This window comes from Acipenser ruthenus, chromosome 3 (assembly GCF_902713425.1).
Source record: "Acipenser ruthenus chromosome 3, fAciRut3.2 maternal haplotype, whole genome shotgun sequence".
Lineage (NCBI taxonomy): Eukaryota > Metazoa > Chordata > Actinopteri > Acipenseriformes > Acipenseridae > Acipenser > Acipenser ruthenus.
Genome location: NC_081191.1, coordinates 5,293,001 through 5,306,119, shown reverse-complemented (window position 1 = coordinate 5,306,119; position 13,119 = coordinate 5,293,001). Strand labels below are relative to the sequence as shown.

Below are 13,119 nucleotides of genomic sequence, written 5' to 3'. Positions count from 1 at the left end.
ACTATTTTGTGTAGATCAGTGACAAAAAATCCTAATTAAATCCATTTTAATTCCAGGTTATAACACTACAAAATGTGGAAAAGTCCAAGGGGGGTGAATACTTATGCAAGGCACTGTAGCAGTTCATTTTGAAACTCCAAAGAACCGCAAACTATATACAGTCAGTTTTCTTCAATGTGCACAATTTATTTACAGGCTGTTTGCCAGGAATACAAGCCTGTCGTATGGTGTCCATATTAGGACGTATCGTACATCAGGCAAAAAGGAGTCATTATGTGCTCCCTCCTCTGTAACTCTCTCCTCTGAAACACCCTCCTCCATCCTCCCTCCTTTCAACAACCAGCCAACACGCTGCTTGAAAATTTATATAAGTCAACAAGAAAATGTAAACACGTTCAAGAAAACCAAATTGAACTTGGCCATGTAAAAAAAATCTTATCTAACTGAGATCGGAGAGTGCAGAAATCCAGAAGAAATACCCGTGTCTGGGCTTGGCACACACCTGGCAAATTCCACGTTTCTGCATGGTGAAAAAAAATCTCAGTGATGAGAGTATGAACCTAGCACTCTGTGTAACAGCCCGTTGCTGTAGAAGCCTGTCAGGGCTTGTGATTTACTAGGACATCATCCTGCTGCGAATCAAAAACGTATATTGCAAACGAGCATTCAGTGTCTCTCTCCTCTCCCCCTCTCTCTCTCTCTCTATATATATATATACACACACACACACACACACACACACACTCTTTTCCAGAACAGTGCTTTACCTTTGGATCCCGAAGGAAGAGGGCTTTGTGGAGGAGGGCATGTAGATCCCCAATAGGTGGATAGTGCATGAGCAGTCCCAGGCAGGTTTGGTAGTTACTAGCAATCACTAAAAGAAAGAATACATGGAATTTAAAAACTCATATGTGAAGAATCAAATTATACTGTGTGCAAACAAAGTTGTCTTTTTTTATTAATAACAATTTCAAATAATATAACTCATTGTTTAAATGTGAGAATAAGACCCTCTTTGATTTTAATTTCAGAGGGTCAATCATTAAAACTATGAATGCCACCTAACAGGATCACTGGCTAAAAACCATTTTACCAGAATTAGTTGTTAGGTGAAATGGTAGCTGTATCAGTCCAGGGATGATAGACAAAGAGAAGGAGAGGTGATGCCTTTTATTGGACTAACTAAACAAGAATTAATCACAAGCTTCCAAAACCTCTGAAATCTCGTCTTCAGGTGAAAGTAGAAAAGCCACGGTGTTGAAAGTGTTTCGAGCTGAAGAGTTACAGTTAATACATCTCTTCCACTACTAATGAACTACACTTAATAGTAAAAAAAATACACTATGAATATAACATTTCATTTACAAGAAGATCAATGCTACTGACAAACTCTTTTCTAGTCTTTCAGGCTGAACATTTAGTAGGATTTTTTTTTTTTCCCAAAGGCAATGTAATCAATCACTGGTTAAGAACAATGTGATCCATCAAAGTAAAGAAAAGATGAAAAAAAGCTTCTTTTTTTTTGTACCCTTCCACCGCAAGGACTTGTTAGTGCCACTAATCAAATATTTTAAAGGTTCTCCTTATCTTTTTTTCTACCTTGATTTTTCTCTTTCAAAATGAAAACCAACACAAGTGAATGAAATGAATAATTATATTCAGGGGAGGGGACCACTTTATCATCTTCATTTCCGTTGCTGATCCGACAGCTTGTAATTTCATACATCTGCTTTCATTTGTAAAGTGCTCACTTATCCTGCTGCTTCTTTCACCATGCTTTTTGTTCTGTTGTGACTGTTTGCTGTATCTTTTCAGTCATGCCATTAATATATCAATGAAAGATGACTGATCTCTTATTTATTCATAGTAACAGCACACAGGACTGATTCAGGTGGTTTTTCCACATCCCTATCCATCTGGGTCTTTAAGGTGCTGTTTTAAGATTTAAGTAGCAGTTCTCTTGTTAAGTCTGATACTTTTCTACAGATAAAATTATGATGCGTCTACGACTTGTGTACATCAATCAAATAATTAAAAGATGGTATTCTTGAATCCACTGAGTTTGCATGAAAACATATTCTTCAATATCTACAGTACGCTTCTGTGGCAGGGCAGAAAAAACCTACGTGTAAATAGGAGGGGAGAATGTATTGTAAATACTGTATTGTTTTGGTTTTAGAACGGGTGATTTGAAGGTGGTGGTTTGTTGTTATTGTGGTATGTATTGTTTGAGATTATTTACGGGGGAAATGTTGTTTTATGGTTAAGGTGTGGTCTGACAGAGGCAGTGTTAGCAGCTCGTCTTTGCCTGACAGCTTGTGAGACTGTGTGGTCAGCAGTCAGTGATTATTGACAAAGTGACTGTCGAACACGGAGATATAAAAACCCTGTGCAGAATGTGACCATCTCCAGCTTGACTGATTAATTTATTGCTAATCTGGAGATGGCCACATGTATAAGAACCCACAGCTTTTATTGTTCAGGAAGGAGGAACAAGAGCGGAGGAGAATGATTAACGCAAGAGTGAAAACGAAAGAGAAAGTAAAAACAATAGCTATGTGTGCAGGAAGCACGGTGCTTGTTTTGGGTGTCAGTAGTTCTGTTTGTGTTCAAGACTGTTTTGTTTAAACCTTTATTTTCCTCAGTGAGCTGTGTGTTTTTTGTGAAAGTGTTCTGTTTATTTTTGCTGCAATAAAAAACTGCGCATCAGTGCTTAAAAAATCCGCAAGTACCTGTTGGCCTCTCTGTCAGCTTTCTGGTCTGGGATGTCATCACTCAGCCGTCCTACCACAGCTTCTTTATCAAATTTGATATATTTTTTAAACAATAGCAACTGTCTAGTTTACATTATATGGCTATTTCACTTGTTTGAATAAACACATTTATGAGATCAACTGCTATTTTCTTTCTTGCAAATATCGCCTTTCTTTTTTTTTTTTAAGCATTTCCAACATCATTATCGTTTAATAGCCAAATCTCATGACCCACATATTAATACTTGAAGCTATTAGCCTTGAAAAGGCCACATGGATAATGGTTAAATATATGTTGGATCTACAGTACCTTTTACATATCTGATGTTGCACAGCATAATGTGAATTTGATTTCAGAACACTATCTACATGCAAGAGGAATATACTGTCACACTATACCGGGTGAAAACGATAACTGCCTTGATCTTTACCAAAACTTTTATCATACTCCTAGCCTTCTATATATGTTTCTGATTGCATTTGGCCTTAATCTCATAAATTCGATTTTATATTAATATTTTAAACCTACAATGTCACAAGCCATCAATATGGAAGCTATACAGTGTTTAAATAGCCTTGCGGATTACTCCTCTCAAAAAGTCTTGCTCACCAAATATCTTGGTAGATATTATTGCTCTCCCTCTTTACAAATTATAAAATATGTCTCACAAGTGCAGCCACAATATTGCTGAAGCCAGCAGTGCATATAGTATCTTTCAAACACCACAAAGCAGTGTAAAACCCAATCAGTTAATCAAGCCAATAGGGTCCAACTGACAGTAGATTTGAACCAGCTTAAAATAATATTATTCAGCAACACAAGGCTGCCACTGTTCCAAATAAAGAGAACCAGACTTTAATTTACACTTCAACAAGACATAGGGCAAAATATTGGTTATTCCTGTACATTAATTGACCATAAACAATTTTTTTTAAAGCATCAACATTTTTTGTTTTTTCAAAGATTTTGATACCCTGTAAATATGTATTCACACATTTGATGATACAGTACTTGTGACTAATATATAATCATCGAAAAAGGTTTCCGTTTATCTGGCCTATCTGACACATTTTTCATGTAAACCAAAAACCAAGTCACCTTTCCCTGTTCGGGGGGGGGGGAATGTGGGTACACTGCAGTGTACTTCCAGTAGATGGAGCACACCTCACATGGCAGAGCCCAGAGATTGAAGTCCTCTTCAGGAACATGTTGTGTGTGTGTGTGAAATGCAACCACAATGTTAAAATTACACTTTATCATGAACACAAACAGTATTTGACATATGCTCGTAAATATATTCTGTTTCATTAGTGTTTCTGTGGGGAATAAGCCATACTCACAAGCATCTCTGATGTATAGCAGCATGGCTACAAAAATGTAGTCGACTAAATCCAAGGTGATGCTGTCTGCGAACAAAGCATCCCAGACAACCAGGAGGTCCTGAAGAGAAAACTCTCGTCCGAACAGCAGCCTGACCCAGCGGCTGCAACCAAACAATTGGAGACTTTTATTTCTGTTAATCTCCATGTGTGTGCGTTTTAAATAACAAACAGAGTGCAAATTAAAAGAAGCATACCATAGAAATGATATACAAATGTAACCATAACAATATTTATGATAATAATTAGAAAGCTTATTATTAAATTACAGCAATATGTTACATATTATTATTATCACTGTATTCAGAGAGAGAATAATAGATGACATTTTATTCCATTTCATGCAGACAATCTGATGGAGGAATACAAAAAGTTTCACAGTGTCAAACACTTCCTTACTCTACGTGGTAGAGCTAAGATAAGTATATTATAGTCTCTGCAGGTGTAAAATGATTAATCTTAGGAAATTAGTTAGTTATTCCAAGGTCTACTTTATCTAATAGAGAACCGTTCTGTGCCTACACTGCGTACACTGCTACTAAAGACAGAAGAAAGATTAAACGCATCACATTTTCTCTTTTTTCACTCGAATAATCTTAACTGGAAAGTAAATTCTCCTTAAACAGCCCTCTTTGGACTTAATAAATACTGACTTCAGTAAATAATTGCTGCTTAATGGGCTGGGCACTGCAGCTAAAAGCCCTTCAGAGGTTTCAGCTGAGAATAATCAGTCCAAAAACGGATGTTATAAAATAAATTCCTATGGCACTGTATCGTGTTTTCAATTACCCTACTTTAGAGGCTTTGCAAGGTTTGATATGCAACACACTAATATTTAAAAACTGTGAAATACATGGAAGCTGCAATTAGTCAAACAGCTACAAATACTAGAGAGAGAGAGAGAGAGAGAGAGAGAGAGAGAGAGAGAGAGAGAGAGAGAGAGGAGAGAGAGAGAGAGAGAGAGAGAGAGAGAGAGAGAGAGAGAGAGAGAGAGAGAGAGAGAGAGAGAGAGAGAGAGAGAGAGAGAGAGTAGCATCTTTTTGTATGGATGGATGTTAATCAGGTCAGCACCTGCATGATTTACATTTAAAATACAGGTGTCTAAATAGGACAAGCGAAGGATCTTTTGTTGTGGAAATTCAAAATCTGATAAAACAGTAGTAAAACAAACTGACTGAAATTCTACTTTTGGGTCTCAAGGACCTTCTTGAGTGGAAAAACAAACACATCTCTAACAAGAAAAACTACAGGACAGATTAGCCCGTAAAAGCCACACTTAGATTGTCTATGTAATGACGAATTTAAAAGTGTCACTGTATTTATAGTGTACTATTATTAATTCCAAGTATCAGCTAGATCTTTATTTTTGGTTAATGAAAAAGTCAAAGTAGCAGACTTTTATGGAGGGAGATCACTATCAAAAATATTTGTATGCGTAAAAATAATTTGTACTTGTAATTACAGGTACAAATCAAAAATACGAGTACAAATCAGAAAGTTACGAGTACAAATCAGAAAGTTACGAGTACAAATCAGAAAGTTACGAGTACAAAGCTTTTCAAAGCTTTTTTGAAAATGATTGCATTTTTAGCAAGATTCACCAGGATTTGTTTAGAGACAACCCTCCTTAACACACAGAGTTATTATTTATACGATCGATGTTTTCACTTGGCCTGACGAGGGCTTTTTTCACCGAAGTGCTGTCCGAAATTGCCGGCTCTCATGAATATTCATGAGCAGACAAGACGGGGGCGTGGTTTGATCTTTGGCTTGGTTGTCAGGGATGGGATGGGCAGCGATCGACAGTGAACGAGATTGGCGGCAACTCAATTCTTTTTTGAACTGCAACAACTTTTTTGATAGCTGGTTAATTAGGTCTATTAGGTTAATTAGGTATATTTTTAATTCATTATTATCATCATTAATATTATTTCAATCACTACAATTATTAGGCTTGGGCCTACTATTAATTAGGCTTATATTTATGAACCACTGTTTATGCCTTAATTATTTAAAATAATGTCTTATTAAAAAAAAAATTATGGAAATTAATAACAACGGCTTAATTTTAAAAAGTTGCAAATTTACGTCTTAAAGAAAATCGCTTGCATTTAGCTCACTTCTCAGTTGCACAATAGCTAATCATGACTGAACATTTTTTAATACAGTAGTCTAAAAGTACACATAAAAACATTATTTCACTTAATTATAAAGCAATAGTAGTTATTAAGGTATTGTACGGATTGTGATGAACCGGAGTGGGACAGTCAGAGCCTGGGATAGGACCTATTATTATATTCACACTGCTGGTATATGTTGTTCATAATTACATTTCTGCTATTACATATAATGTAAAAATAAAAATATTAGACGGCATTTGGACCTCTCCTTTTTTTTTTTGCTGAAAATCCCTATTGTTACAGTCACACACAATATCACTTTTACTTATTATTCTCTTAAACTTTATATTTGATCTATGGATATCAATGTAGAATTAAATCAATTATTCAAAAATAATATTTCTTCCCATTCAAATCACATTACTGCAATCTACCCAATATCATGGATATAGAATCTCGATCACTGGCTATCCCAACCCCTTGACAGCCAAACCATGTCCCCGGACAGCACTTCGGCGAAAAGAGCCCTTGTCAGGCCAAGTGAAAACATCGATCGTATAAATAATAACTCTGTGTGTTAAGGAGGGGTGCCTCTAAACAAATCCAGGTGAATCTTGCTAAAAATGCAATCGTTTTCAAAAGAGAAAGCTTTGAGTCGGAAATGAAGCAGACTTTACATTATAGAGATAGGAGAAAAGTCTCCACCGGAACTCTTTGGACTCCCATGATGCACCACATCGGCGGGGAAGGAAAAAAAGTTGGAGTTGACTATCGTGTGTATATAAAAGATCTTTGCTGAGACTGAGACTGTTCATCTGTTGGGCGACTCTGTGCCATATTCCCGCTTTGAAAATTCCACCTACACATTTCACCAACGTGCAACCACTCCTTCCCTTCCATCAGCAATGCAAGGTGCTGGACGCATGCGCTGTTAAATACTCATCGATTGTTCCCCCAATCAGCAGCCTGTCCTGTGACCTCTATGACGTATTTTTGACAGTGATTTCACGCTCTATCCAACTTGTAATTTTGTGAGTTGTACTTGTAAATTTTTGAGTCGTAGCTTTTCTTGAGTCGTACTCGTACGTTTGATTTGTACCTGAAATTATAAGTACACTTTCTTTTTATGGATATGAATATTTTTTTTGACAGTGATCTCCCTCCATAGACTTTACCACATTATTACCAAAAGACATGGAAAGGATTGGCTGGTTGCTAATGTAATGGATCTGTATTACATCATCTTGCCCATAATAAAACAAGGAATGTCAGTAACATACAAAAGATAATACAGGTAATAGTCACAATAACATCCACTTTACATCCATCTTCGGTTTGGTCAACTATTCACGTTGTTAGTTTTGAGTCTTTTAATTCTAGTCTTGAAAGTTGCAGCTATAGTTTTGCATACTGAGAGAATGCTTTGTTGAATTTATAGGTCAAACTTACATTTTGGATTCCAACAAAGACACAAGTTTCAGTAGAATCAAGAAAGGGTAGTACATTCTTTTGGTGTGCAGGTGTCAGTTGATTGTTTACATTTTAAGTTTTTTTTTTAATACAGCTCAGAGAGTAACAGTTGTTACAGTTTAAAAGTATTTTTAAGGTAACATTTGTAAAGCATGACAGACATGTCAGCAGCAATAGCAGTGACCGCTGGAACTCGCCTCTGTCTTATTTATTTATTTTAAATGTATTTGTGGAAATTAACCACCATCACATCTACTGGACTGACCGTGGCAGACAGCAAGCATAGAGCCTCTGCAAACAAACTAAACAAAACAAAAAAATCCATAGCATTGCAAAATAAAAACATAAAATAACTTAAATCCACCATACATTTAAAATTACCACTTACACAATCAGACTTAATTTAAACATACAAATCCAGTCTGGGAATTACACCAGAAGTACAAAACTAATTTCCACATATCACAAATGTTTAGGTTTATTTATTTATTTATTTATTTATTTATTTATTTATTTATTTATTTTTAGTCGTTGCCAATTAATTTTTATTATTTTCTCCCCAATTTGAAATGCCCATTTTTTTTTTTTTTTTAGGCTCAGCTCACCGCTACCACCCCTGCGCTGACTCGGAGGGGAGAAGATGAACACACGCTGTCCTCCGAAGCGTGTGCCGTCAGCCGCCCGCTTCTTTACACTCTGCAGACTCACCGTGCAGCCGCCTCAGAGCTACAGCGTCGGAGGACAACGCAGCTCTGGGCAGCTTACAGGCAAGCCCGCAGGTGCCCGGCCAGACTACAGGGGTCGCTGGTGCGTGGTGAGCCGAGGACACCCTGGCCGACCTAACCCTCCCTCCCCCCGGACATCGCTCGGCCAATTGAGCGCCGCCCCCTGGGAGCTCCCGTACAAATGTTTAGTTTTGAGCAAAATGTGTTGTTGTATTGTCAGATCACACTTTTCACAGGCAATCAAGTAAATATATTTTACTTGAACCAATATTTTAACTTTTTTATTCTGTGCCAGATACGTTATCACATGCTGTCAGACGACTTTCACACGTTATCAAACTTTCTACACATCATTAAATGATAGATTTAAAAACTCACACTTTACAAGGCATCAGTCATTTACTACAGCACCACTCTTTAAGATAACCTCATATTCATGGCAATTACAGAACAGTTTACATATTTATATAAAAGACATAAAAACTGAGTGCTAAGGAAAGTTTGTTGACTTCTTATGATTTCAGAATTTTAGATCTGGCCATCTACACAAAGTAACTATGCAGAAAGATACCCCTAAGATAACTAACTAGAATGTGATGGAATGTAAATATATACACGCATTATGAATATATTGTATGAAAAACATTTCTAATGATACAGAATTTAAAACAAGTAGGAGTTACTGGACAACACCTCAAATAAAACTGAACTGAAAAAAATAACAAGCAGCTATTAACTGTAAAGTGTGTGTGTGTGGTCTGTACCTTAATATAACCAGCGGTTAAAACACTATGACGGTGAAACAGTTAATTTTTACTGCACAGTACCAGTAAGGAACCTTAACGAGAAGGATCATACACTATCACTGTGTGTCAAATATTAAGGCAGCAACTCAAGGTGTTCTGTCTGTATACCGCAGAGAAGTCACATGCACTCAATATGGCAGCCATGTACAAGTCACCACACATTAAGGACTTCAAATGGTCTCCAAGACATATGATTTCAGAATTATAGACCTAGCCATCTGAGATAAGGATTTGAGATGAGGCTTGTGGTGGTGGCAACTTTATAAAATTACTGCCACAAAAAAGTACATATATATATATATAGCTGTAACTATGAAAGTGAGTGACCAATTACCTGCAAAAAATCCCAAAGTAGTAAGCAGACATGCTGATTTGGATGAAGAACAATTAAATGAACTGGAAGATAGCAACAGAAATAAATAAATTGCTGTCTTTATACTTAGTCACGCCAACTGTCACTTAAAATAATGTATTTTTAGAGGTTTGTAAACGCTACATAAAAGCACAAACACTTCTGCACATTATCCACCCCTCTCAGAAACATATCCTGAAAAATTACTGAAATCCGAGACGTCATTGTATTTATTTATTTTTATTCCTCCTTTTCAATGGCAATGTCCACAACATCAAAATACAGATGTACTTTATTTTGCATGTTCCAATAAAATTAATCTACACTTAATTTAGTGTGTAGTTTAAAGTTATAAATGGGACTACTTTATTGACGGAAGGATATTTAATAAAAAAAAAAACTAATAATATTTTGCCCTAAACATGATTTATGCTTTTTTTTCTTCAAATCCAGTTTGACCTGGATTGTAAATGTAATAAGGCCCTTCAGGGTGTCCATGTACGTTGAATATACAGACTTCTTAGGGGTTGGAGGCACTCGACTGTCTTGTGTCTCACAATGCCCCGAGGCGTCCATATATTCGACGCAATGTCCAATATGAGACACCACATTGGGTCATATTTTCAATGCATTTACTCCAGTCTTTAATTCCAGTCTTAAACTGTTACAGACTATTGCTGGCTTCATAAACAACATTTTCAAATCAAATGTATACAATGTGTGTGCATACGGTATACACTTTGGAGCTTTTTGGGATGAACATTCTACCATGAAGTCCTACTTGGCTTTATTTTAAATACATTCTTAAAAACAAACAACTCACTGGACTGGACAGAAATCTTGATAATGTGTTACTTAGTTGTTTGCTGTTAGTTTCTTTTTAAATGAACAGGTGTTTATTAAAACAAGCTCCTTGATGCCATGGAATCATTGTACATGCAGCAAAAAAATGTCCAGCTTCTAGAATGTCGAGGGACTCCTACCATAAAGCTTGCTTTATTTGTAGTTAATTTTTTTTTTGCTAATGCTATAGAAACTATCGGTGCCAAAGCATCCATTATTAAATTGCTGCAATCTAATGACTATACACTTTTATAAGACTTGGTCCTTCACAGCTCATTGCATTTTCAAATGAAACTCAAACTAAATTCATACAACCTACAAATAACCTAGAGACAGGAAAGCTATCCGATGACAATGCCTGGGTTGCTGTATGCTCCTTAGCCACAGGACTGTAAATAGGCCTTTAGGCTTCCCAAAAAAGGTCTCTGGAAACACATTTTGTATTTATTTATTATTTAACTGAACCACAAACATTGTGACACTTATTTAATTTCCACATTAACACTAACGGTAGATCCATTACCTTGCTACTGTAAACAAAACAAAAAATAACAAATGAGTACCTGACATTAAAAAACAGGCAGAACAAAAAGAGAGGTCACCCCAATCTTTTCATTATTATTAAAAGAGGGAGTCTGATACTCTTCCTTCATGCTTATATAACATATTCCTTCGAATTTAAGCCGTAGCCCAAATTTCCCACCCTCAACTTGAGGAAAAAAAAATAAAGATGCATTTACAAAGACGCATCTACTCATATAAGAAAACAATGTATGGAGGCAGTTTGCAGCTGTCTGCTGTCACACAGAGCATTACAGTTATGAGCTACTTCTCATTTCCAGTCTGCTGTCACACAGAGCATTACAGTTATGTGCTGCTTCTCATTTCCAGTCTGCTGTCACACACAGCATTACAGTTATGAGCTGCTTCTCATTTCCAGTCTGCTGTCACACACAGCATTACAGTTATGAGCTGCTTCTCATTTCCAGTCTGCTGTCACACACACAGCATTACAGTTATGAGCTGCTTCTCATTTCCAGTCTGCTGTCACACACAGCATTACAGTTATGAGCTGCTTCTCATTTCCAGTCTGCTGTCACACACAGCATTACAGTTATGAGCTGCTTCTCATTTCCAGTCTGCTGTCACACATAGCATTACAGTTATGTGCTGCTTCTCATTTCCAGTCTGCTGTCACACACAGCATTACAGTTATGAGCTGCTTCTCATTTCCAGTCTGCTGTCACACATAGCATTACAGTTATGAGCTGCTTCTCATTTCCAGTCTGCTGTCACACAGAGCATTACAGTTATGCGCTGCTTCTCACTTCCAGTCGTGATTACTCGCACATGTTTTTCTCCCTTTTTGTGAACTGTGGTATTGCTTGGCAAGTAGAAAAATACGGTGGTCTGATTAGAACTGAGCCTAATGACGAAATGCTGCTGCTGTTGTTGTAACCCACGACCCTCCGGTCAAGAGTCCAGAGCCCTAACCACTACTCCACACTGCTGCCCTGGTGAGTATTTTATGTTCACAGTCAACGGAAACCACAGGGTACACGAGACAAAAAATCATGGTATTGGATAAACTGGCATTCTGCCAGCTGAGCCCAAACAGCATGGCAATAATAACTACAGAGCCGTCAAAATCAGTCTTAACTGCATCTTTGCATCTTTCACACGGTCGCTTAGTTTCATGTACCACAACACAAAATAATGTATTTCCACTTCCCTCAGCAGTGGCACGTTCACAATACATTCCTTCAACATATTTTTATCCACTGATGCCCGAGTGGCTTCTCCAGTGGATTAAACAGTTAGCCAAGAGAAGTCAGGAGAACATTTTGCAGTGTTGTTTAATTGTTATGCACGGTTTAGGCATTTTAGAAACAAACATCTCTTCTCTTCCATCACAATTTTAATTCCCAAATGACCTGCTCCAAATTACACATCTGCGTAGTGCTAGTCTCAGAGCTTCCGTTTCCCTTCAGACCGTGTCTACGGTAACGGCTGAGCCTTAGACAACTACGATTTGAAGTATATTTATTTAAAGTAGTTTTTGTATAAACCTCCCAATTTAAAAATGTCATTTTGCTTTATATTTGAATTTAGTTTTATTTGTTTTTTTAGGTTGCATTTAGTTTTATATCGTGCTATTTTGTATTTGCTAAAAACATGGGTCTCTAATTATAAATATAAGGCCTAATGATATTGAACACTGCACTGTAACCCTGCAATGGGCAACCATTCAAACACACGTCATCCTCTGGTCAGCTGTACAGCACAATACAGTACAACAGAAAACATGCTTAAGTCATATTAAACAAAACCTTGTCAGCATCAGATCCTCACTATTCCAAATGTATGAAGAACTCTTCACCTTTAAAAATAGCAAGCTGTGTCCTCATTTAGCTACCTTTGTGACCTATAACACTGTAGGTAGCAACACAGGCTCTGGTTACAAGGAACTCATTCATTAATTAAACACAGTATTTGCTGCAAAGCAGAGCAGTAAACAAGGAGGAAGAAAGTGCAACTGCAGGTCTTTGGGGTCCCTGCTTGCAGAGTGTGTGGCAGAGGCAAGCGATGCCTACGCTGTTACTAATTATTCCAATTATCATGGCACACTATGAAAACTTGATTAATAACACTGAAGATATTGTTGTGGCA

The 13,119-nt window shown here is 37.0% G+C and overlaps 1 protein-coding gene across 1 annotated transcript in view; it reads right to left on the bottom strand.

Annotated features, from left to right (window-relative positions):
• Window positions 1-13,119, bottom strand: part of LOC117394477 (TBC1 domain family member 5-like) — a 169,162-nt gene that overhangs the window by 34,095 nt on the left and 121,948 nt on the right. The window contains exons 13-14 of the mRNA XM_059010796.1: window positions 4,095-4,237; window positions 768-874 (exon numbers count right to left, since the gene is read on the bottom strand). Of these exons, the coding sequence (XP_058866779.1) occupies window positions 768-874; window positions 4,095-4,237 (250 nt within the window). The remainder of the gene's footprint in view (window positions 1-767; window positions 875-4,094; window positions 4,238-13,119) is intronic.